Source organism: Odontesthes bonariensis, chromosome 7, assembly GCF_027942865.1.
Source record: "Odontesthes bonariensis isolate fOdoBon6 chromosome 7, fOdoBon6.hap1, whole genome shotgun sequence".
Taxonomy (NCBI): Eukaryota; Metazoa; Chordata; class Actinopteri; order Atheriniformes; family Atherinopsidae; genus Odontesthes; species Odontesthes bonariensis.
Genome location: NC_134512.1, coordinates 2,941,794 through 2,968,825, shown reverse-complemented (window position 1 = coordinate 2,968,825; position 27,032 = coordinate 2,941,794). Strand labels below are relative to the sequence as shown.

Genomic DNA, 27,032 nt, shown 5'->3' with positions numbered 1-27,032 from the left:
GCAATGTTTAACGGGAACAAAAGACAGGAAGAGGGATTCCCAATCAAAAAGAAAAAGGTTCAAAGTATTAAAGATCCAGCCTTCTTTTGTAGGCATACATCATGTCAACAGCTGGATGAGTGAACTGAATTACACAATAATAACAGGGTTTGCTTTTTGCCCAAAAGCCTGCCTGGCTCCGCGGGGCAGACAGGGCTGGTGAAAGACGTTTGTGAGATGAAGTCACTGTTGTGCTGAAACAAGTCAGGACAGCAGATCACTCTGAGTCACGCTGACACCACAACAAAGACTGCTGTTTCCCAGAAAAAAGACAAAGTTATGTCACCCAGTGAGGCACTCGGGGGCTGCGATGTGCACTGTGCACATTACGTTAAAGTGGCATTACTGCCTAAACACAGCTCTGTAACAACTCAAACTCAATAAAAAGTGTTTTTTTTTTACCATCAGCTCTACTTTAACCCTTTAGTCCTTCAGGTGAATCAAACTGAGGTGAACAGCCTCCAGGACAACAACATCTAAAAGAGGTCAACACAACATTAGACGAATGTAGAATAGTAAAAACAAATGTCCGAAATGAGATCTAATTTACTGTGGAGCTGACAGCAGTAGGGAATTCAATCTTTGACAATCAGCTCTTTGATTTCCTTCTGCGAGAAAAAGGAAGCTTTCTTTCTAACATCTGTTTTTACTTTGAGGACAGGCATTACAAGTGCAGCGTGTGGTGCAGAAGATGAGCTCTGTCAGGTGGGTTTACAAAGAATGATCAGCTTTGCTGTTGACATGTGTGTAGTTTTGTCTAACATTCTGTCACATTCAAAGTGCCAGCAACAACTTTTTCCTTTGTCATAGAAAAAAACGGAATCAGTTGTTGTATTTGCACAAGCTTTCCGACTTGTTGTGTACAATAAACTGAGCTAACTCAAGATATTAAGATATCTAACGTTGATTTTCACCTGCTGTATTTCATTAAGATTTCTTACCTGCATTTAAAAAAAAAAAACAGAGGTGGTCTGCATTCAGTAAAAGTTTTATCCCTAACCCCCTTTAAGCAAACAAGTGATGAAATATAACTTTCCTGCAGCATCAACAGCAGTGAGTTGATTTTTACATTCCAAACATATTAGTTTGCTTTAGCGATGCGTAGCTACAGCTTTACAGACGTAAGAGCTCAACTGCAGATTCGTAGTCTCGTTTTCTCTCATCATTTATCTCATGTTGGATTACCCATGAAGCAGGGTTGTGCTAAAGCTAATCTAGAACACGGCTCCTTTCTAAGGCTCTGCTGGGAATCTAGGCAAGGCAAGGCAAGGCATCTTTATTTATATAGCGCATTTCATACCACAGGCAACTCAATGTGCTTTACATAAAGACAAGGCATTTAAAAGAACAGCATAAAAACAAGCAATTTAAAGAGAAAAAAATAGAATAAAAATTAAAAACACAGTTAAAAGCAATCAAAGAAGAGGGGAAAAAGAAACTCAACCATACGCACACCGAAAGAGAAATGTTTTTAAGCTGGATTTAAAAGTGCTTACAGTTGGGGCTGATTTCAGTTCTGCTGGTAGTTTGTTCCAGTTGTGTGCAGCATAACAGCTAAAAGCTGCTTCACCGGGTCTAGTTTGAACTCTGGGCTCCACTATCTGACCCGAGTCAGCAGATCTCAGAGCTCTGCTGGGTTTATACTCTGCTAGCATGTCATTCATGTATTCTGGACCTAAACCATTCCAGAACTTTAAAATCTATTCTGTATCTGACCGGGAGCCGATGTAAAGACTTGAGAACTGGGGTGATGTGATGTGATCTCTTTGTTCTGGTTAAAACTCGGGCTGCAGCGTTCTGAATGAGCTGCAGCTGTTTGAGACTCTTTTGGGGGAGTCCAGTCAGAAGACCGTTACAGTAGTCAAGTCTGTTGGAGATGAAAGCATGAATCAGCTTCTCCTTATCTGTTTGGGACATGAAACCCTTAATTCTGGATATGTTCTTAAGTTGATAAAAGGCTGATTTGGTGACTGATTTGATATGATTGTTGAAGGTCAGGTCTGAGTCTATCAGCACGCCGAGGTTCCGGACTTGGTCTTTAGTTTCTAGAGACAGTGACTCAAGATGTTTACTGACAGCAAACCTCTTCTCTTTGTTGCCAAACACAATGACCTCAGTTTTTTCTTGATTTAACTGAAGGAAATTTTGGTTCATCCACTTTTTGACTTGCTCTAAGCAGTCGCACAATGACTCTATAGGACTGCAGTCATCTGGAGACAGTGTGAGATATATCTGTGTGTCATCTGCATAGCTGTGGTAGTTGACTTTAGAGTCAACTACTAGAGTCAAATCTAGTGAGATAAACTTTGCTTGTGCTTCACAGTTTTAGGGGAATATTTTCTTAAATCATTTAAGCCAGGTTCAGTGTCTCTGAATTATACAAAACACAGGTCTCTCTGGCCAAGAATCATTTTCACAGAAAACTTTACTGTGGTGCTGTCCCGAGGCAGCAGTTGCCTTTCAAATCAAAGCCACTTACTTTTTCAGTGACTCTACCTTTACTGCAACTGAAGAATATTTCAAACCAGTTTTCAACAAATACTAGAATACATTGAGTACTTCTAAATTTTCTATAATCTGTATCTTCACTGATATTATGGTCAATTTTTGTGTTGAGACCCTGGACTGATTTATGTTTCCAGAACCGGTCCTGGAATATACCCGTCTTTTCCTGTGTCGTGTGTCTGAGCTGCTGTTAGTCAAATATGGTGTTCCAGTGTATTTGCACATGTCCACCAACTGAAAGAGTCACATGTATTGTTTGTTAATACCCCTCATTACAACTCGTAACAGCTTCCTGTACAGCAATGCCCCGAAATATGATTCATGAACAGTTCCATATCCGAGCAGACGTCATCCTCATTTCTGTTGTTCAAGAAGCCACAGAGAAGGAGGAAGGACGGGGAAGGGATGCCGCAGGTGTGCACAGTGCTTTGTGTCATGTGAGGTTGAGGCAAACACTGTGATAACAGTTTCCCATAACGCCTTTGTCACTTTTTTGCTGGGTTTTGGCAATAACATAACTTGGGAACGGTTAGAAAAATGAACTCCGTTTGGGCTGAAAAACATTCTTTTTGCAATGCAACCATGCTGTCATTGACACCATTCTTACCCTTCACATGCAGGTCTTAAAACTGTATCTGCCTGCGTGAACTAGGACAGAATCATTTGCATGAGCTCCTTTTCATAACAACGCTCCGCACGTTCACACATTCACTCCAAGGGTACGTACACGAAAAAACTGGATTCAGGATTTAGGATAAAAAAATGTACTTTCACCATCGAGGAAAAAAAAGTATGATCTCTCACTGTAAATCCTAACTGACCAAAAACATGGCAAAGGTACATTTTCCTATATACTTCATTCAAAGAAAACAAACTTTGTAACTGATTGCATCTCAGGTTTTATTTTGTACTCAATTCGTCCAAAAGTGAAGCTAAAGAAATCCGAAACCTGAGCGTCTTTCTGTAATGTAATGTATTCTCATTAGGCAGCTCCATCGGGTTGCTGCAGCAACTCAAAACAATGTCAAAAAGCAAAACTCCATCAAAACAGGGAGCAGATCACCAGACTGACAGCCTAACTATGTCAAATGAGTGCATACATTTCTGATTTGACAAAAATGATCACAAATATGCCGTTTCTACCAGATTCCATTATTGAGACAGAGAGGAGTTTCTGCTGCTGAGTGTTTGGAACATCAGGCAATGTTCTCTGAGGTAAGAGAGATAAAAAGCTGTCATCTGTTCTCTCAAGTATGACCAGTGGAAACAAGAAACCACCCTCCCTCCATCCTTTTACTGAAGACAACCTGTGGAGGGAGGGGCAGATCACTCATCAGCTAATTCTACCCTGTCTCCCCCCAAAAAAACATTCCTCACTCTCTTATCTCTCTTTATCATAAACATTGAGGGAACCCACCCATGTGTGGGGGATTCAGGGGTCAGAGGTCGCAGATCTCCTGAATGGCACCTCAGCTGCTGACTGAGCCTGGCTCAGCCAGGCCGGCAGGAGGGGGTGTTTGTCTCCCACGTAGAGCTGATTAAAAGCAGGCTGGCTTTGCTGCATGCCTGCCTTGACCTGCTGTGATGAACCACGCTCCATCTGATGACAACATGCTCTGGCCTTAAGTAATGCCCTGACATTGTAAACATGTTTATTAGCTGAAGCTGTAATAGAAATGTGAAACAATTATAAATTTAATCAGTGCAGTATCATCCCTGAAACTTTGAATACCAATGTTCAGCATAAGCAGCAGACCAGTTTTTCAAAACAACTTCCTATCTATCAACTCGTCGACAATTGACCATCCCACGATGAATTTTTATGAATTCCTAAAGGTGATTTGAGACAGTATTATAATGACTATAAACCGGAGACCTGTGAAATGTAGAATCAGGAGTAAACACAGAAGGACGTTGCTCAGAACTGATCAAGAAGACACCAGAAAACCAGAAAACTGTTTGGATGGAACTGAACTCCTTCAAAGCAAAACTTCCACGGCTGACAGAGTATGTATGAGAGTGTAGTTCAGATACCACTGGTATGTGAGTCAGGCATTACATTTGGTATGATGTCACCATAGCTGTCTGCTCCTCCAGACTGAGGCCATCTGCTGAATCAGAGCAGGCTGCTGCCTCCTCCAGCTGTTATCTGCAGACTCTTCTCACAGTGGCCTGATTACAACACCTCAAAACTTTTACACGTTTGGAATTCAGTGCTCTAATACAATCTATGACAAATCAAGGCATTAATTTTCTTCAATGAATCACTTAAGTCAATGGAAACAACTTTTTAAATGGAAATTCCCAAAGATTTAGACATTTGTCCTGATATGACCTTGATCTTTACACAAAATCACGTGTCAAGTGTGTTCCTCTTCCAGTTATTTAAAGCAATACTATGTAACATTTCTACCTTAAAATAACAGCTTGAAAAAAATTGTGCAGCTAGAATGAGTTTTAATATTACGATTGGCCTGTCTCCTATGCCCTTCGGGGGTCTGAGTTGGAAAAACTGCGCTATGTAACTTTGCTGGAGCGGCCCGGGAGCTGAGCGGAAGTACTTCGACTTGCTTTCTGGCACACCTACCGCAAAAACAAATAGACCCCTCTCACGCTCCCAGGTACTTTTGATTACTCTTACCTTCTCGGTCAACATAGCTTGCACCTTCTGACTCCTCGCCGGTTCGTCAACAAACGTGAAACGTGAAAGCGAAAGGGTGTTGTACTTACGACAGTGTAACCGTACATTACCTCCAAGCCTGTAGGGGGAGCTCCATAGTGGGCTTTTTGAGAAGTTACATTGTATTGCTTTAAAGGTCATGAAATATTGAGGGTATTCCCTCACAATGTAGTGCTCATGAATTTAAACATGAACGTACGAGTCCCTTGAGGACTGATAGAGTCACATATACATTCAGTATCATAGACATGATCCTTTTACCCAATCACATCCAACTTAGAATTTAAGCTGGTCCTTTGTCTTCAAGAACAGCTGCTGGTATGGATAAAAAGTTATAACAATTTCCTTCTGTAGCTAAGATTCCCTAAGATATTCATATCTACACACACAGTGTCCTGACAGCCATACTTAAAGTCCTCACAATGATACCTGTTCTACCAGTGAAGTTATTAAATTCATGTTTCTAAATAATAACAAACCATATTAGTGGTATTTGTAATCTGAACATGAAACAACAGGAATATCTAGCCTTTTATAATTTGGCATTCTAATTGGGATAAATGTATAAGACACAATATGTTAACATTCTGAACTTTCGAAGTGCGGGTAAGTGGATTCTACGGAACAGAGCGAGACGACAGTATGATTCGCCCAGTATCCAGCTTTTGTGTTGAGTCAAACTAACCAGCTGCAAGCTGAAGCCTTTCACACACAGATCCTGAATCTGATTCTTCATCAAACACATTTTCAGAGCATCAAACTCTGCTTTAAAACCAAAGTCTCCTCAGGGTTTTTTTATCCAGTCTGAAATATAGTGAAAAACAACCGAGAGAATCTGTAATACAGTTTCAATGATGCAAAGATATTTTCCACTCTAAACATGGAGAGGGGGAGAAACTCTATTGTGTGAAAGTAAGCCCTGATTTTCTCTGATGAGGAGGAAATGTTGTAAATGTGAAAAGCTCTCATTGCACCTCTGACACAATGACCATCCGACTTGTCTCACGTGACAAAATATGTTCAGTAGAATGAGTTGCAAGCTTAATGCCTTCCATCCATTTTCTATTCCCGCTTAATCTAACTGTCGGGTCGTGGGGGGGCTGGAGCCTATCCCCGGCGAGAGGCGGGGTACACCCTGGACAGGTGTCCAGTCCATCACAGGGCCCCTCAGAGACAAACAACCACTCACTCACACTCACTCCTAAGGACAATTTTAGAGACACCAGTTAACCTAACATGCATGTTTTTGGACGGTGGGAGGAAGCCGGGAGCCTAGCAAGCCAGACCCCTACAGCAAAAAGCTGTACATGGGTCTAGTGACGCTAGATTTCTAGGCTAGGAAGCCGGAGTACCCGGAGAGAACCTCCAGGTGGGGATTGAACCTGGAACCCTCTGCTGTGGGGCGGCGGTGCTAACCACCACACCATGCAGCAAGCTTAATGTATCAGTTAAATAACACTGTGGAGTCACACTAGAACCAAACATGGGATGAAAAATGGAAAAAAAAAAAAAACTTGCAAAAGACAGGACATGCTTCTGCCTGTAAGCACCCAGAAAACAAAAGATGGACTCAGGGAACCTTTTCCAGTGACACCACTTCCATTCTGAGAGAAACACAAATGCTTTGGGCATCCCAGCAAGTCTCAAACGTCCTCTTTTGCCTGGACTCCGAGATCAGAAACTGAAAGTCTTTTTTTCCTGCCTTGATTTTACATGGTGCTGAGTTTTAAATAGAAAATAACTGAGATATTGATTGTTTCTTTGTTATTATGAATTAATGTCAAAGGAGTTAAGTCTATTCAAAATCCCTAAATACCCCCAAACCCTGCATGACCCAAAACACTACCAGTAATCCCACTGTTCCCATTTGGACTGGCGTGTTTTCCATAACAACTTGTAAAAAAACATCCTCTTTGTCTGCAGGTATGAAATGTTGAATGTCATTGACAAAATGACAAAACAGTGTCATATTTGATCACTTTTCCTCAACTCAGTGAGTGTTTGAAATGAGTTTTGTGTGTGTGTGTTTGAGTGGGTGGGTGGCTGCATGTGTGTGTTGTGCTTAAATATTAACCAAAGGTGCTTTTTCTGTGTGAAACAAACAGGAACAGAAAGGCGTCAGACACGTACCTCATCAGGTTTTGTAAACCCTGTTTGCTGGAGCTTCTCCTCAACAAAGCGTTGGACATGTTTGTCTCTTTTCTTCTTATATTTCCTCTTCCTCTGGTTCCCTCTGGTAGAAATAAAAGAGATTGCAGCAGCCACTGAAAGTTTCTTTTCCTTCTCTCCAAAATCAACACTAAGAGCAGCTTCTTGTCCCAAAGCTGTACCGAAGCCCAGAGTGTGTGTGTGTTTAACTGTTAAAGACTCTTCACACACTGTTATACAGTATTTCACACACAGCCGTGTCCCTGCACTGTTTGTTGGGAATGTCAGGACTGCTCAGTGACTACCTCCTCTCTCTCAGAGGCTGGATTTTTAGTCCTTGCAGCACCCCCTCCCCACCCCCCTTACACATGCTCCTCACACCCCTCCCTTTGTCCCACATGTGGTTTTCATTGAAGAGCTCAGAGCAGCAGGGCTAAAAATCTCTCTTCTCTTCCCCTTTCTTCATTTTCCCAGGTCATGTGGTCTTCCCTGTGGGGGGAAATACGATACCGCCTCTCCAGAAAAAGAGAAGAAAAAAAAAACTACTGATCCATTCTGAGCTCCTCTCCAACATTCAATGTTCCTCTGTTTGCCAAAGTTGCAGATTAGGAGAAAACTGCAGGAGGAGATAAAAGAGAGTCATCACTTACGTGTTCGTACCACAATGCAAAAATATTGCTTTAACAGCAGCAAGGATCAGCAATACAATCTATGTACACAGCACTGCCAAAGTGAACAAAGACACTGCTCTCATGGAATAAAAAAAATAGATATATACAGTATATATATAGGGACACATATAGGTCATAGGGACATACAGACAAAATCACAGAATTAAAATGAGAAGAGAATGATCATAATTTCCAAAGCTCCCTGAATACACTGGAGCTTGAGAAAATGTATATAGGATTAGTTCATGTAAAAATATGTGTTTCGAGAGGATTAAAAAAAAAATTGCTAATATATATATATATATATATATATATATATATATATATATATATATATATTAGCTTTTTTTAAAAATTTATTTTATTATTTTTTTTATTATTTTTTATTATTTTTTTTTATTATTATTATTTTTTTTAATTTTTTTTTTAAATCCTCTCGTAACACATATTTTTACATAAACTATTCCTATATACATTTTCTCAAGCTCCAGTGTATTCAAGGAGCTTTGGAAATTATGATCAGTTTCGTTAACTTTGATTTACAATCGTTGTGAACACTGTGCAGTGATGTGTTCTGTTCCATAAATCACATTTTGGATTTATTTCTTTTAAATCCACATATTTTTCCCCCACAGGCAGATGTAAAACTTTTTTGAGATGTTTTAATGTTTTTTTCCTTTAATCTCAAACTTTTATTTACAAACTTACCTGAAGACAGATAGATAGAAAAAAAAGTGCCAATTCCTGACTTGAGAGAGCTCATTTTATGGACTTTAGAAATGCTGAAAAATATTTTGCTTTAATTTGACTTGTTTCCTGACACCAAACTCAGAGCGCAACTGTTCGTTAACTCTCACAAGTCAAGAAACATTCTCTCTGTACTCTTACACTCCACCAAGTAAACTTGTCTTTGCACACCCCTCCCCACACACTCACATACTTATCACTCTGCAGTTACTACAGCAACACACTCAACTAAGTTGTTTGGTGGCACTTCAGACAAAAGGGCATTCTGGGAAGTGAATTCATGGAGTGGACAGCACCCTTCAAGCTCAGTCCCATGAAACAGAAATGCTATTTCACACAACCGAAACAACTGAGTGCTCTAAAACAAACAGAATACAGGCACACAGCTGCTGACCAAATTTCATTTATTTACATCTGCAGTCATTGATTCAAGCTTGAAACTTTTTTCATTCTTCTGAACAATAGGTAACATGATAAGGCAAACTCAGGAGCTGACATGCACATTGTGCCATGCACTGAAAAAAGTTACTTTTTGGTGAAGTAAACTCTGTTAGAGTAACTGTCATCATTTCTACCTTGTATTTTTAAGATTCAGTAAGAACTCGAGCTTCTTAAGTAAAATTAAACATTTTATTAACGTAATACATGAATTATGGGGGAAGAGGAAGTTTTACTTAGGTTTCCTGATACAATTTAAATGTTTAATAGTTGTATGTACATAAATCTAGAAATACTACATAAACTTTACTCAGAAAGTGTATCATTGAAATCTACTAAGTTTCCTCATAACAGCAAATACTACAGATATATAACATTTACTTAAAAGTTTGAGTAAAATGATGTTCCTGCCTATGAAAAACAAGTAGACTTTACTTAATTTGTTTAAATAAATATAACTTAAAAATGAGATGTTATTAAGTAAATGTTACTTAATATCTTCAAAACTGTTTTATGGTAAGTAAAATTTACTTGATACTGGCAAGTGAGTGTTACTTGATATACAGCATTAAATATTACTTAAATCATCTGAGTGCAAATACTTACAGAGGGTTTTAAGTAAACCTTATGAGTTGTTTTTTTCAATGTGTATAATTGTGTATGTGACAAATAAAACTCTTGATACTCATTAGATTAGATACAAAGTCAGGAACAAAAACCAACCACAAATGTTGAGGAAATTAGGAAGACTATGGCTCTGACAATTGATTGTTAGAATGGCTTCACCAGGTCACCTGTTGATGAGTCGTTTTTGATCTGTGTTTGAGCGACTGTGTGATAAAAAAAATGTCCCTCGTGTATATGTGCATATGGGCAAATGCAGATTATATTTTAAAGCATTTAGAGTGGTCAATATCAGTTTGAAGCTTGCATCAGAAGACTTGAAAATACAACATCATAGAAGTCAGCCAGGAGGCTTCTTCTTGGAAACTTTACAACAGAAAAAAGTTGGATGAACTTATAATAAAAGGAGGGTTTAGAGGGCCATAGCAAATGAAATCAACTGGAGATAGTAGAGTTTTGAGAGAGTAAAGAGAGATCTGATACAAAAGCTGTTATCATCAGTTTCTTCAGGATGTTTTCTCACTGGAGAAAGAGAGATATGCTATACTTGTATGAGGCAACTATTGCGACAATGATAGAGAGTCAGTCACACAAGGACAAGGTGTTTTATCTCATTCACCAACACTTTTAGAGCACAAACACTTCCATTCATCAGCAGAGAAACAACAACTGGCTGTTAGTTCACTACTAAACGCAAACAGTGTGAGCTTCTGTGTTTGCTTTTCGGTTTGTGGAAGTTAACTGGTTTAGTGAGGTATTGAGCTGCCATTGCTTATCTGCAGTATTCCGGATGTCCCATCTGCATCCAGTATTAAAAGAAGCTTTCACAGCTGGATTTCAATATGAACAGATCAATTATTAGGTGGTAACAAAATTTATTGATGTACAGAATTTAACCCCCCTGTTGTCTTGCGGGTCAAAAGTGACCCACTACCATGTTTAGCTGTAGAAAAAATACCGTAAACTATCTTTTTCCAACTTGAAATTTTATGACTTTTCCTAAAGGGACCCCATCATTAGAAAAAGTCATACTTTATTTTTGTTTATGTTTCCATGTGGGCTGTACACCACTAGGGTACAAAGATTGTCTTATGGGTCATTTTTGACCCGTGAATTATAAAAACATTTAAACACCAGAAAAAAGTTCACTGTTTTTTTCCCTTTCAATATAATTCATTCAGAAGTAATTACTTCACATTTATATAATAGCAATAATAAACCTTTATTATGTAAGGCAAGGCAAGGCAAGGCATCTTTATTTATATAGCGCATTTCATACCACAGGCAACTCAATGTGCTTTACATAAAGACAAGGCATTTAAAAGAACAGCATAAAGCAGCATAAAAACAAGCAATTTAAAGAGAAAAAAAATTGAATAAATATTAAAGCAATCAAAGAAGAGGGGAAAAAGAAAAATATAAACTCAACCATAAGCACACTGAAAGAGAAATGTTTTTAAGCTGGATTTAAAAGTGCTTACAATTGTGGCTGATTTCAGTTCTGCTGGTAGTTTGTTCCAGTTGTGTGCAGCATAACAGCTAAAAGCTGCTTCACCGGGTCCAGTTTGAACTCTGGGCTCCACTATCTGACCTGAGTCAGCAGATCTCAGAGCTCTACTGGGTTTATACTCTGCTAGCATGTCATTAATGTATTCTGGACCTAAACCATTCCGTGATTTGTAGACGAGTAGCAGAACTTTAAAATCTATTCTGTATCTGACCGGGAGCCGATGTAAAGACTTGAGAACTGGGGTGATGTGATGTGATCTCTTTGTTCTGGTTAAAACTCGGGCTGCAGCGTTCTGAATGAGCTGCAGCTGTTTGAGACTCTTTTGGGGGAGTCCAGTCAGAAGACCGTTACAGTAGTCAATTCAATTCAATTCATTTTTATTTATATAGCGCCAAATACAACAAATGTCATCTCAAGGCACTTAGATAGTAAGTCCAATTCAAGCCAATTGGAATTCAAATAATTAATAATAATCATAATTCATAAAATAATCCAATTTGTTCATATAGAGCCAATTCAAAAACAATTTCCTAGCTAAGAAAACCAACAGATTGCACTGAAAACTTTTTGTTTTTCGGTCCAATCTCCCGTCCTGAGCGTGCCTGAGGCGACTGTGGAGAGAAACGACTCCCTTTTAACAGGAAGAAACCTCTGGCAGAACCAGACTCAGGAAGGGTGGCCATCCGCCTCGACCAGCTGGGGTTTGAGAAGACAGAAAGGGGGGGAGGGGGGGAGGGGGCCGCGGCGGCGGCGGCACTGTAACACCATTCAAAGGATATCTGTTGGAACAGGGAAACACGAGTTAATGACCACAATAATATCACATATACATAAAGAGAGTAAAGTGAGGAAAGGTGTGTCAGATGAGGCCCCCCAGCAGTCTAGGCCTATAGCAGCTTAACTATGGGATGTTTCAGGATCACCTGAGCCATCCCTAACTATAAGCTTTATCAAAAAGGAAAGTTTTAAGCCTGGTCTTAAAAGTGGAAAGGGTGTCTGCTTCCCGGACATTTACTGGCAGCTTATTCCACAAGAGAGGGGCCTGATAACTGAAGGCTCTGCCTCCCATTCTACTTTTAGAAACTCTGGGAACCTCAAGTAAACCTGCAGTTTGGGAACGAAGTGCTCTGTTAGGAAAATATCTTACAATGAGATCTTTAAGATATGATGGAGCTCGGTCATTAAGAGCTTTATATGTAAGGAGAAGAATCTTAAATTCTATTCTGAATTTAACAGGGAGCCAATGAAGAGAAGCTAAAACTGGAGAAATATGATCTCTCCTGTTAGTTCTCATCAAAACTCTGGCTGCAGCATTTTGGATCAACTGAAGGCTTTTCAGAGAATATGTGGGACAGCCCAATAATAAAGAATTACAGTAGTCCAATCTTGAAGTAACAAATGCATGAATTAGTTTTTCTGCATCACTCTGAGACAAGATGTTCCTGATTTTAACAATATTACGAAGGTGAATGCTGTTTTATATGCGAGTCAAATGATAAGTTCTGGTCAAAAATAACTCCAAGGTTCCTCACTGTAGAACTAGAAGCCAAGGAAATACCATCTAGAGTAACTATATAGCTAGACAATTTCTCCCTGAAACGCTCAGGTCCAAAGATAACGACTTCAGTTTTGTCTGAATTTAGAAGCAGACAGTTCTGAGTCATCCAGGTCTTTATGTCTTTAAGACATGCTTGTAGTCTGACCAACCTATTGGGTTCATCTGGTTTTATAGATAAGTACAGCTGAGTATCATCAGCATAGCAATGAAAATTTATGCCATGCTGTCTAATAATGTTACCTAATGGAAGCATGTATAAAGTGAAAAGAATCGGTCCAAGCACAGAACCCTGGGGAACTCCATGGCTTACTCTGGTGTGTGAGGAAGATTCTTCATTTACAAGAACAAACTGAAATCTATCAGATAAATATGACTTAAACCAGCCTAATGCAGTTCCTTTAATCCCAATAACATGTTCAAGTCTGTGTAATAAGATACTGTGATCGACCGTATCAAATGCAGCACTGAGATCCAACAGGACAAGCACAGACACAAGTCCGCTATCAGAGGCTAAGAGGAGATCATTGGTAACTTTCAGCAGTGCAGTTTCTGTGCTATGATGCACTCTGAATCCTGACTGAAACTCTTCAAACAGATTATTTCTGTGTAAGTGATCACAAAGCTGAGCTGCAACTATTTTTTCAAGAACTTTAGACATAAAAGGGAGATTGGATATAGGTCTATAATGAGCCAACACTTCTGAATCAAGAGTAGGTTTTTTAAGTAAAGGTTTAATTACAGCAACCTTAAAAGTCTGAGGTACATATCCTGTCAACAAAGACAGATTGATCAAATCCAATATGGAAGTGTCAATTAATGGGAAAACCTCCTTGAACAGTCTGGTTGGGATTGGGTCTAAAACACAAGTTGATGGTTTAGAAGAGAATATTGCTGTTGTTAGTTCAGAGAGATCAACTGGACAGAAGCCGTCTAAATAAAAATCAGGTTCTAAAGATACTTCTAAAGCTGCTGTACTTGATGATACATCACTGATAATAGTGGGAAGGACTCCATCAATCTTCTCTCTGATAGAAACAATTTTATTGATAAAGAATCTCATGAAATCATCACTGCTGAGAGTTAAAGGAATACCTGGCTCAACAGAGCTCGGACTCTTTGTCAGACTGGCTACAGTGCTGAAAAGAAACCTGGGATTATTCTTATTCTCTTCTATCAATGATGAATAATAAGCAGTTCTAGCTTTACGAAGGGCTTTCTTATATGTTATTAAACTATCTTTCCAGACTAACTGAGACTCTTCTAAATTAGAGGAATGCCACTGTCTCTCCAGCTTTCTTGCAGTCTGCTTTAAAGCACGCAGCTGTGAATTATACCAAGGAGCCAACCTCTTCTGACTGATTACCTTCCTTTTCAGAGGGGCAACACTGTCCAGTGCTGTACGCATTGAAACTATAGTGCTGTCAACAAGAGAGTCAAGTGCTGCTGGAGTAAAGTTTAGGTAGTCGTCCTCTGTCATATCTGCACATGGCAGTGAAGAAAAGGATGATGGAATTAATTCTTTAAATCTGGTTACAGCATCCTCTGATAGACACCTTCTATACGTAAATTTCTTCTCAGAAACTGTATAGTCAAGTAATGTAAACTCAAAGGTTATCAGAAAATGGTCAGATAAGACAGGGTTATGAGGGAACACTGTTAACTGTTCACTCTCAATGCCATAAGTCAGCACAAGATCAAGGGTGTGATTAAGGCAGTGAGTCGGTCCGTGAACACTCTGAGAAAATCCAATAGAGTCTAATATAGAATTAAAGTTCATGTTTAGGCTGTCATTTTCAACATCTACATGAATATTAAAGTCACCCACTACAATGACTTTATCTGTACTCAGCACTAACTGGGATAAAAACTCTGAGAATTCAGACAGAAACTCAGAATAAGGGCCATGTGGACGATACACAACAACAAACACAAGAGGTTTCTGGGATTTCCACTTTGCGTGGGAAAAACTGAGAATCAGAGATTCAAAAGAGCTCAAACTAATCTTGGGTCTGGGACTGATTAGTAACCCTGATCTGAAAATAGCTGCCACTCCTCCTCCTCTGCCTGTGGTTCGAGGAACGTGAACATTTAAACAGTCAGAGGGAGTTGCTTCATTAATGCTAACATGATCCTCCTGCTGCAGCCAGGTTTCTGTAAGACAAAATATATCAATATGATGATCACAAATCAACTCATTCACTAACAGAGACTTCGAAAGGAGAGATCTGATATTCAGCAAACCACATTTAATAGTTTGATGTTTTTGTTCAGTTAAAGTTTTTGTTTTAATAATTTCTTTTTGCACAAGAGGATTTGCTCCTTTTGTGTTAATTGATTGGGTGGGTAGCAGCAGGTGGGAAGCTGCAGAGAAGTGTGTAAGACTACAACTCTGCATCCTGGTCTGAGCCCTGGGTTGTCATGTTTTAGGGTGGCAAATAAATTCATCCATATTTCTAGAAATGAGAGCTGCTCCTTCCAAAGTGAGATGGATGCCGTCTCTCCTCATCAGACCAGGTTTCCTCCAGAAAGATTGCCAATTATCTATGTAGCCCACGTTGTTTGCTGGACACCATCTGGACAACCAGCGATTGTAGGACGACATGCGGCTAAACATGTCATCACTGGTCAGATTTGGCAGGGGTCCAGAGAAAACTACGGAGTCCCACATTGTTTTGGCAAAATTACACACCGATGCAACATTAATTTTAGTGACCTCCGATTGGCGTAACCGGGTGTCATTAACGCCGACGTGAATAACTATTTTACCATATTTACGTTTATCCTTAGCCAGCAGTTTTAAATAGGATTCTATGTCGCCCGCTCTGGCCCCTGGAATGCATTTGACTATGGCCGCTGGTGTCTCTAATGCCACGTTTCTGACTATAGAGCTGCCAGTTACCAGGGTTTTGTCCTCAGCGGGTGTGTCGCTGAGTGGGGAAAATCTGTTTGAAGCGTGGACAGGTCGATGGTGAACAACGGGCTTGACTTTAGAGCTATGCCTCTTCCTGACAGTCACCCAGCCACGTTGTAATCCTGGCTGCTCAGGTTCTGCTAGGGGGAGGCTAATTGAGCTAGCTACGCTAGGTGGCTCCACACTGGCAAAAGGGACCTGGCTCGCTATCGGTTGATTTTCAACAGTGCAGAGCCGAGCTTCCAATTCAGATAACCTCGCCTCCAAAACTACAAAAAGACTACATTTGTTACATGTACCATTATCGCTAAAGGAGGCAGAGGAGTAACTAAACATCTGACACACGGAGCAGGTGAAAGCAGGAGAAGGAGGAAGAGAACCGGTAGCCATGCTACGCTAGAGAACCAGACACACCGTTAAAAAGTGAGAATAAAGATCTGTAGGAGTGTGTTAGAACAGAAGGGTAAGCTATAGAGTTTAACTATGCAAAATTGTGTAAGTTATAGATCGAAATAAAGTGATTATCAGTACTCCAAGCGGAGCAAGAAATTCCACAGTGCACAAGCAAGGTAACAGGAAGTGATGCAACACGTCTTACCGCAAAGCGTCACAGCGTCAACAAAGAACCGAGTTCGAGAGAAAATGAGTGTGGGGTTTGCCACATCGCCAGTCAAGTCTGCTGGAGATGAAAGCATGAATCAGCTTCTCCTGATCTGTTTGGGACATGAAACCCTTAATTCTGGATATGTTCTTAAGTTGATAAAAGGCTGATTTGGTGACTGATTTGATATGATTGTTGAAGGTCAGGTCTGAGTCTATCAGCACGCCGAGGTTCCGGACTTGGTCTTTAGTTTCTAGAGGCAGTGACTCAAGATGTTTACTGACAGCAAACCTCTTCTCTTTGTTGCCAAACACAATGACCTCAGTTTTTTCTTGATTTAACTGAAGGAAATTTTGGTTCATCCATTTTTTGACTTGCTCTAAGCAGTCGCACAATGACTCTATAGGACTGCAGTCATCTGGAGACAGTGTGAGATATATCTGTGTGTCATCTGCATAGCTGTGGTAGTTGACTTTAGAGTTCTTCAGAATTTGACCCAGAGGCAGCATGTATAGAGTGAACAGAGGGTCCAAGAACTGACCCCTGAGGAACTCCACATGTCATAGCCACTCGATCAGATTGATTACTTCCAATAGTCACAAAATAACTCCGCTCCTCCAAGTAGGACCTGAACCATTCTAGGACTGTCCCGCTGAGTCCTGCCCAGGTTTCCAACCTGTTCAGCAGTATACTGTGATCCACAGTGTCAAATGCAGCACTGAGATCCAACAGGACCAGAACTGACACCTTGCCTGAGTCAGTGTTCAACCTTATGTCATTTAACACTTTAATAAGAGCCGTTTCTGTACTGTGGTGAGGTCGGAAGCTTGACTGAAATTTGTCAAGGAGTCCACTGGAGTTCAAGACGTTACTGAGTTGATTAAAAACCACTTTCTCAACAATCTTGGCTATAAAAGGAAGATTTGAGATTGGTCTGTAGTTGGTTAAAATGGAAGCATCCAATGTTGTCTTTTTTAGGAGTAACTTGATGGCAGCTAATTTTAAGGGTTTAGGAAACGTGCCTGATTGAAGTGAGCAGTTTATTATTTGCTGCAAATCTGTTTGGACAGAGCTTACAATAGTTTTAAAGAAGTCAGAAGGCATTGTGTCAAGACAGGATGTTGATGGTTTAAGATGCTGGACTGTTTCTTCTATGGTTTTTTGGTCAACTGTATTGAATTCTGACATCATAGTTGATTGATTCCTAGGTGGTTTTAAGGTTTGTGTCATTTTATTATTTTGCTGATTTATGTTGATATTTAGCCTTATAGATTTGATTTTTTCATTGAAAAAACAAGCAAATTCATTGCATTTTTCTGTGGAACAGAGTTCTGAAACTATCTGTTTTGGGGGGGTTGTCAGCTTATTAACCATAGCAAACAGAGCACGAGTGTTGTTGATGTTCTTATTAATCATTTCAAATAAGTGTTGCTGTCTAGCGCGGAGTAACCCGTGGTTAAAATTACAAAGACTTTGTTTGTAGAGGTCATGGTGAATTTGAAGTTTAGTTTTTCTCCATTTACGCTCTGCTTTCCTGCATTCTGTTTTCAAGGCCTTTACCATAATAGTGTTCCTCCATGGTGTTCGCTTTCTGCTCAAGATCATCTTATTTTTAACAGGTGCAACAGTATCCATGACATTTGAGATTTTCAAGTTAAAGTTATCTAAGAGTTCATCAACTGTCTCTGCACTCGCAGTTGATGACATAGCTATAACTTCCATAAACTTAGCACTGGTATTCTCATTTATGTACCTTTTTCTAACAGACACACGGGTTAACTGAATGTTTGGAGTTAACTGTAAGTCAGAGAACACACAGAAATGATCAGAGAGCGCCAAGTCCTTGATATCAACAGAAGAAATGTCAACACCTTTAGAGATAACCAGATCCGGTGTGTGGCCTCGAGTATGTGTGGGTCCATTCACATGTTGAAGGAGGCCAAAAGTGTCAAGTAGAGAGCAGAGTTCTTTGGCATTAGTGTCCATGTTATTGTCCATGTGAATGTTAAAATCCCCTGTTATGATAAAAAAGTTATAGTCAGTGCAGATAACTGACAGCAGTTCAGCAAACTCATCAAAGAAAGTTCCTGGGTATCTTGGTGGTCTATAAATGATTAGGAAGATAACTTTTGGATCCCCCTTTACTAAAAAACAGAGATATTCAAACGAGCTAAAATCACCAAGTAAAATTTCTTTGCACTGAAAGACTGATTTAAAAATGGCGGCAACTCCCCCGCCCTTCTTACCACTTCGACACTTATTGATAAAACTGAAATTTGTTGGTGCGGCCTCATTGAGAATGGTATCACAGCTACATTCAGTCAGCCATGTTTCACTAAGAAATAAAAAGTCTAGATTATAGGTCATGATCATGTCATTTACTAAGAGGGATTTGTTGGCTAGTGATCTGATATTGAGTAGGGCTAATCTCGTGGAGACAACAGGTGATACTGGTGCGTTTCGGGGTTGACACACTATATTGAATAGATTGGTAGATTTAACTGAACCGTTTTTATTGCTCACCAGTTTGACCACTTTTCTGTTACCTGTCATCACAGGGATTGAAAAGGCTGTCTGAACTCCATAGGGCCCTGACTTTATCTGGGGAAGAGCATTCTTGATATCAGTACTACAGCCTGGACCCGGCACATATCAGTCAGACTCACAGATATGATGATTCAGAGGAGGTGGGGGGGCTTGGTCACTTCTGTTTGAGGGTTGTTTCCAACGTGATGGACGTGGTGGAATGGGAGGGGCTGGATGAGGTGGGATGTTAGGGGGGAAGAATATGGGATTTTGGCGTGGTGTCAATTGTATTCCAATATTGAGAAAGCTCTTCATCCTGTCCGGGAAATCCAGAAGTGAGGAGTCCAGACTGAGTGGAGAGTGCTGGGGGCTGGGTGGGGTCCGGGGGGGCGAAGGCTGGGGGTTTCCCACTGGGGCTGGGGGAGACTCCGCCTGTTGGACTGCCGGGGCTGGTGAAGACTCCACTTGTTGGGCTGTTGGGGCTGGTGAAGACTCCTTATCTTGGGGTGAGGATGATGACGTTGCAGGTTCTTTCTGGATCTGCTGTCCTCCATGGTCAGTCCTTGTTTCAGCGCCCTCACCAGAGCATTGTCCTATCTGTCGTTTTGGATCGTTTTGTCCTGTCTTGTCCTTGATAGGGGCTGCTGGTGTGTGACGCAGAGAGTAAAAAATGTTGGAGCTTAGCAACTGTACTCCTGACTTGTTAAGGTGAAATCCATCTGCCTTAAAGAGGTGCCTGCGTCCCCAAAAGATGTTGAAATTGTCAATAAAGTTCATTAAATGAGCAGCACACATGTCTTTGAGCCATCTGTTTAGCATCATCAGTCTGCTGAATCTCTCATCTCCTTTCCAAACTGTTGGTAGAGGTCCACTGAAAAACACCTCTGTACTGGTGCATCGAACTTTGTTTACCAGGTCCATAAAGTCTTGTTTTAATACCTCCGATTGTTGCTTCACAACATCAAGGGCTCCTGTGTGTATGATGAGAGATTTCAGTGTCGGATGCTCAGCAACAATGTCCAGGATCTTCTTTGAGATATCAGACACCATGTCGTTACTAAAACAGAGTATTTTGGTCTTTTTCTTGCTGCAAAAACGTTTTATCTCATTCACAGCTCCGTCACCCACTATCAGAGTTTGAGGCCCAGTGGTTAGCTCTTTCTGTGGCCTTGTAGCATATAATTTAGCCTCATACCTTTCTCCGGTCTTGGGAGATGAGCGTTCTTTTGGAGAGTCAGGATTTTGAGAAAGTGGAGCAAATCTGTTCTCTAGCAGAATTCCTGTGTCTTGTGGCAATTTGCTCCTGATTTTGGTGGTGGTCTCGGTCCATCGTTGCTTTTTCTTTGGTATCGGGGTAGAGACATTCCTGTGTGATAGTGCAGGCCACTCGGAGTCATTGTGGGTCTCCAGGTGTTGGGTTCTGCCTGATAACCGTCTTCCCACATCTGAGGGAGGCGATTTGTAGTGTTTTGGCTTAGCACCAAGGGAGTTCCAGGGAGGACTGGTTGAATATTTTCCATTTACACCAGGCTCCTGCCGTGTCTCGGTGGTGCCAGTTAGCTTCCTGTTAGCCTGCTCCCATTCAGTGTTTTGGGATACTGGCAGAGTAGTTTCATTTCCATATTGTCCATTTATCTCCACGTTCACTTCAAGCCGATACATTTTTGTTTCCAGTATTGCTATCTTCTGGAGTAGCTTGTGGTAATCGTCAGTGGAAAAGGGAGCCATCTTGCTGCTAATTAGCTTCAGTTAGCTGAGCTCCTCCAAAAGCAGGAAGCTGCAACGGAATTTCCACACGACAGTTTCCAGATGACTTTTTGATAAAAATGATTAAAAAAAAGTCTTGGTTCACTTAAAAGAAAAAGAATAAAATTATATCCAAGACTTGTGGAAAGAAATAAAATGATTTAAAAACAAATAAAGCAATAGGCAGCAGGAGGAAGCAGAGACACGTCTGCACTCTTCAGAATGTAAAAGAAAACTGTTGGTCCAACTGACAGTTGGTTTGTGGTAAAAAAAAAAAAAAAAGTATAATCCTGAAAACTGGTCTTTTAGTATTGTGGATCAAAAATGTATTGAATTGAGTTGAATAGATAAATAACAGGTGGTTTCATCATACAAAATAGATTTTGGATTTAAAATTCAATTAAGTTGCTTTAGGGCGGGTCATTTTTGACCCATAGGACAAGGGGAGTAAACAGAATGTTAAGACCGCAGGGTTAAAAAATGTTAAGCAATTAGATCCCAATGAGATGTCATGCTGAGCAAGGCATTGCTGAAAGTGAGGTGAGGACTGGACCCCCCAGAGTCTCAGTGATGGTGCTGGATGAGCTGTGACAAGGAGGCAGGGACTGCCAATGAAGCCCCCTGGGCATCAGATGGAGGTGGTGGGTTGTATGAAAGATGGTCTGCAGGGGGAATGATGGGGCAGGAGACAGAGTTAAATAACCAGAAAACTTGGTGGTTGACTTTTCACAGTGAGAGATATTGCATTGCTTCCTGTAAAAAAGCTGTTTTTATTTAGTTTACTGATGTTCATTATTATTATTATTATTACTATTATTATCATTTACCCTACTCTTCATACTGTAGATTTGTATATAGCTAATGTTTATTCTCTATTTTTATTTTAATTCTATTCTATTTATTCTATTTGCTTGTTTTTCCCTTAATTGTTTACATATCTTTTATACTGTACGCTACTGCAACACAATAATTTCCCAAATTGGGATGAATAAAGTATCTATCTATCTATCTATCTATCTATCTATCTATCTATCTATCTATCTATCTATCCTTGTTTGTGTGTGGAACTCGTCGTTTCTCTTGGATAATTAAATATCACTGAATTTCCTCTTATAAGTGACACACTTCTGCATCGTATACCCTATCTGTCACCATCAACTTCTTCTTCTTTGGGTTTTATGGCAGTTGGCATCCTTGTGTTGCGTTACTGCCTCCTTCGGCTTTTAAACCGTCATGTCTTCTTCCTCCTGGATTATTTTTGAGTCACAGCCTTTTAAGCTCCGTCTCTGTCAAAAAACAGAAGACCACCTTCCTTCCTTCCTTCCTTGAGCTTCACTTCCACATCCCAAAATGTCTTTGACATCGAGCTCTATCCGCTGTTCCTCTGAAATGCATTCATCATATTCCTCCTCTCTGTTTCATATTTCCTGCATTCAGTTAACACATGACTCCCTGTTTCCTTCTGCCCACACTAACAATTTCCTGTTGGATGTTTTCCTATTATGAATAGGGTGCTATTGAACTCACTGCGTTCAATTCTCATTCTACTCAGAGTAATTTGTTCTTTCCTGATGTGACTTTGTTTACCATTCTTCCTATTGAGTTCTGAACTTTATGCTGATGCCTTCTCTTAGTTTCTCTGTCCCAGCACTGTTGCCACTTTTTCCCCAGTTCCCTCCAGATTATTTTATTACTTTGTCCCTCGGACTTTGAAAGTTTGACCCTCATTTCTACATTCTCCTTCTTTACTGCCACTTTCGCCAACTTGTCTGCTTTTTCATTTCCTGGAATTCCGGTGTGGGCTGGAACCCACATAAATAAATACAATATATTTTCCTTGTCCTCTTAATCCAGTTAACATATAGAATCTCATCCAGTAGATCTTTATGTATTTTGGCTGCCCCAGTCTTGACAGATGATAGTGCTAATATTAAGTCACTACAGATGAATATTTTGTTTGCTTTACTGTTTTCCATCTAATATACAGCTAATAGAATTGCACAGAAATCCACAGCCTCAAATAATCTGAGGCTCTTTGACTTATTACAGTCTGAAGGCTCAGAATCACTACTGCTGCCCCTGTTGTTTCTGTTTGAGGATCCTTTGACCCATCTGTATGTATTCACTGTCATTTGCTTCTTGGCGATAGTACAATTCTTTGACAAGATACACTTTTCTGTTCATATGCTTAAAATATAGTGGCCATATCTACAACTGGACTTTGCAACCTCCACTCTGGTTTTAGGCCATAGCACAGTTGAACAGAACTCAATTACATGTACTTTCATTTCTGCTTTTTCCCCCTCTCCCAGCAAGCCTCTAAAAACCCATTTACTGGATGATTGTCCTTATGTCCCTTTATATGTACCTAATAGTTTGCCATCGGTTCTTTCCTTTGGCGCCATAATGGCGTTTCCTCCATTTCAATTTGGATGCCACACACTGGGGCTGCTTTTATTGTCCCTAAACAAATTCCGCCAACACTGATTTTGCTGCCGATTCATATCTGTTACCATCATGCTTGGCTGGTGGGGCTGGGCAGGTTTCCTGGAGTCTGGATTGCTCCTGCTTTCACACCTGTTCCTTATCTGGCCTCATTTGGACACTCTTAATGAGCTGCAGGAGCAACCAGTCTTCACGCAGATTGTCTCACTAGACTAGGGCTGTGTTCGAAACCGCATACTACTCCTACTACTCCTACTAACTTTAACTTTTTTAAGTTCCCGGATGTATACTAGATGCATACTAGATTTGCCGAAATGTTGAGTATTCATCATGAGGTTACTTGTCATACTCAAACTACCCAAGATGCAACGTAACGTGACGTCGCCGATCGTCATTTCCTGTCAAAACGGCAGTTTCAAGCTAGCTACAATGAGGGTAGGTTCACTTCCTGTTTTCAAAACAAAAGCACCAATTGTATCGTAATGGCTTTTCCTATGATAAAAGGCAACGGGTATTTTATTTTGTGAAAATAACCGGAAGTGCGTTACTCACTGCGGCTAGCTTTAGTAGCGCCGAATTCGTGGTAAGAAAATTGTAAATAGCCGGTATTTTGTCAGGTTTTCAACACGTTGGGGATCTAAACGACTACTTTCTCGCCTGAAAATGTTTCAAATGTTGCTAAAGTTATATATTTACAGAGTTCATAGCCCGAGCCGAAATCAGCTTCAGGCCGGCTGATTTCGGCTCGGGCAGGAGCGAAGTGCACTGTGTGTGATCGATGAATATGCCGTTTGCAAGTATATAGTATGTCGTAGGCGGTTTCGAACACAGCCTAAGTAATTGGGCCGACTCCTGTGTTCCATAGTGAGTTGAACTTTTAGTTCTTACCTTGCCTTCTTGTCTCCTTCAGTGCCGTGTCTGTCGACCACTTTGGATTCCTATGTCAGGACTAGTATTCACTGTTGCCTTCCTGACGCCAGCCTGTTTCACCTACCTGCCTGTTCGCCCCGCCGCCAACTCAGAACCTTGGTACCACAGCCAGCACCCTCCCTTCCAATCTACATTCCCTCCTAGATCAAGTAAGACAGAAAATTACCTTTTTCTGGACAAATCCATTAATCGGAACCTCACTAACCATCTTCCTCTTCTCTGAGTCCCAGGATAACCCAGATCCTCGCTTTGACTTCCAACACCAACCTCCAGTAAATAAACCTTGTTTCTCCCAGTGTTCTGCATCTGCTCTTGGGTCTTTTTTGTGAGTGGCTAGGCACCAAGCCGTGACACTATCACGTACTATTTGTTATTTTCTAGCACCCGTTTATATAGATTTTGGTGTTTTGACACCAAGGCAAGGTTATCCGAATTGGAAGCTCAGCTCGGCACTGTTGAAACAACCCCTGTAGCTAGCCACGTCCCTGTGGCTGGTGTGGAGCCCCCGAGTGTAGCTAATCCCATTAACTGCCCCCCGGCAGGCTCCGAGCAGCTAGATCCCAGGCTGGCTGGGTGACAGTCAGGAAGAGGAGGCATAGACGTAAAGTCAAGCCCATGGTTCACCACCAACCTGTCTACATTACTAATAGGCTTTACCCACTCAGCGACACACCCGCTGAGGACAAAACCCTGGTAACTGGAAGCTCTATTGTCAGAAACGTGGCATCAGAGACACCAGCGACCGTAGTCAAATGCATTCCAGGGGCCAGAGCGGGCGACGTAGAATCTTATTTAACACTGCTGGTTAGGGATAAGCGTAAACACAGTAAAATAGTTATTCACGTCGGCGGTAATGACACACGGTTAACCCAATCGTAGGTCACTAAAATTAATGTTGCATTAGTGTGTCATTTTTTGCCAAAACTATGTATTCTCTGGAGCCCTGCCAAAGGTGACCTGTGATAACATGTTTAACCACAAGTCATCCTTCCAGGTTGTCTAGATGGTGTCCAGCAAACAACATGGGCCACAGAGATAATTGGCAATCTTTCTGGAGAAAACCTGGTCTGATGAGGAGAGACGGCATCCATCTCACTTTGGAAGGAGCTGCTCTCATTTCTAGAAATATGGACGAATTTATTAGTCATCCAAAAACATGACAACCCAGGGCTCAGACCAGGATGCAGAGTTGTAGTCTGACACACTTCTCTGCAGCTTCCCACCTGCTGCTACCCCCCAAAACTCCATAATGACTGTCTACTCCCAGACCGCCCAAATTTAATCAAACACGAGGAGCAAATCCGAAAAACCTTGAAAAAACTAAAACAAAAACTTTAACAGAACAAAAACATCAAACTATTAAATGTGGTTTGCTGAATATCAGATCTCTCCTTTCGAAGTCTCTGTTAGTGAATGAGTTGATTTGTGATCATCATATTGATATATTTTGTCTTACAGAAACCTGTCTGCAGCAGGAGGATCATGTTAGCATCATGTTAGCATTAATGAAGCAACTCCCTTTGACTGTTTAAATGTTCACGTTCCTCGAACCACAGGCAGAGGAGGAGGAGTGGCAGCTATTTTCAGATCAGGGTTACTCATCAGTCCCAGACCCAAGATTAGTTTGAGCTCTTTTGAATCTCTGATTCTCAGTTTTTCCCACGCAAAGTGGAAATCCCAGAAACCTCTTGTGTTTGTTGTTGTGTATCGTCCACCTGGCCCTTATTCTGAGTTTCTGTCTGAATTCTCAGAGTTTTTATCCCAGTTAGTGCTGAGTACAGATAAAGTCATTGTAGTGGGTGACTTTAATATTCATGTAGATGTTGGAAATGACAGCCTGAATATGAACTTTAATTCTATATTAGACTCTATTGGATTTTCTCAGAGTGTTCACAGACCGACTCACTGCCTTAATCACACCCTTGATCTTGTGCTGACTTATGGCATTGAGAGTGAACAGTTAACAGTGTTCCCTCATAACTAGGGATGGGAATCGACAATCTCAACAAGAAATCGTTTTGCAATTTTGCAAACGATTCCCTTATCGATTCCAGTGGGCGCAAATGGCGTCCAGTGCAGCCAGCAGTCAACAGTAAACATGACGCCCAAACACTCGAAAGTTTGGTTACACATCCCTAAAAAAGACGACAACAGGGCAACTTGCAAAGTGAATATTTCACCAAAGGGAGGAAATACTACCAACATGCAATAACTATGAATGAATGTCACGTTTCCGATCTGCTCCGGACTGACGTTGGTGAATCTGAACCCAGCAACGTTAGCAACGTTAGCATGTCCTCGGCTAACACTGCAGGTAACTAACTAACTAACAAACACTGCCTATCATGTTAGCACCATTTGCCTCATTGTAAAACCTGCTGTTAGTAACGGTTAAGGTTAAATGAATGCCTTCTCAGGCATTACATTTAGATGAAATCATGAGAGACAGAGCCTGACTGGCTCAGAGCCAGAGGCTGGTGGTACTACCCCCAGTTCACCTCTACCTCCAGCTTCTCCTTTCACCAGAGCAGGGAAGAGTTAAATTACCCAGGCCATGATAGACCAATGTGGACCTCACCGTTGTTGGGTTTGGAAGGTCATGACTGGTGTTACTTCTAAACTAAACAAAGTTGATGCTAATCGACCGTTTTCCACCCAAATGAGAATCGATAAGGGAACCGATAAAGAACCGAATCATTAAGCAGAATTGAAAATGGAATTGGAATCATAAAAATCTTATCAATTCCCATCCCTACTCATAACCCTGTCTTATCTGACCATTTTTTGACAACCTTTTGAGTTAAAGTTTACATTACCTGACTTCCCATTCTTCAAATCAGCTTTTCACTCTTGGGGTGGAGCGCTTGGCTTCGCCATCCACCCTTTTGGGCCCCCATTGTGCACATGTGGATGAAGATCATGTGATTGTTTCACCATCATGTTGGCATGATGG

At 40.8% G+C, this 27,032-nt stretch overlaps 2 protein-coding genes across 2 annotated transcripts in view; both read right to left on the bottom strand.

Moving 5' to 3' along the window:
* Positions 1 to 7,712, bottom strand: part of lsp1a (lymphocyte specific protein 1 a) — a 95,103-nt gene extending 87,391 nt beyond the window's left edge. Inside the window, exon 1 of the mRNA XM_075469258.1 lies at positions 7,355 to 7,712. Coding sequence (XP_075325373.1) covers positions 7,355 to 7,413 — 59 coding nt within the window. The 5' untranslated portion in view covers positions 7,414 to 7,712. The remainder of the gene's footprint in view (positions 1 to 7,354) is intronic.
* The window catches only part of tnnt3a (troponin T type 3a (skeletal, fast)), a 209,615-nt gene that overhangs the window by 107,628 nt on the left and 74,955 nt on the right, over positions 1 to 27,032 (bottom strand). The gene's annotated exons all lie outside the window — the stretch shown is intronic.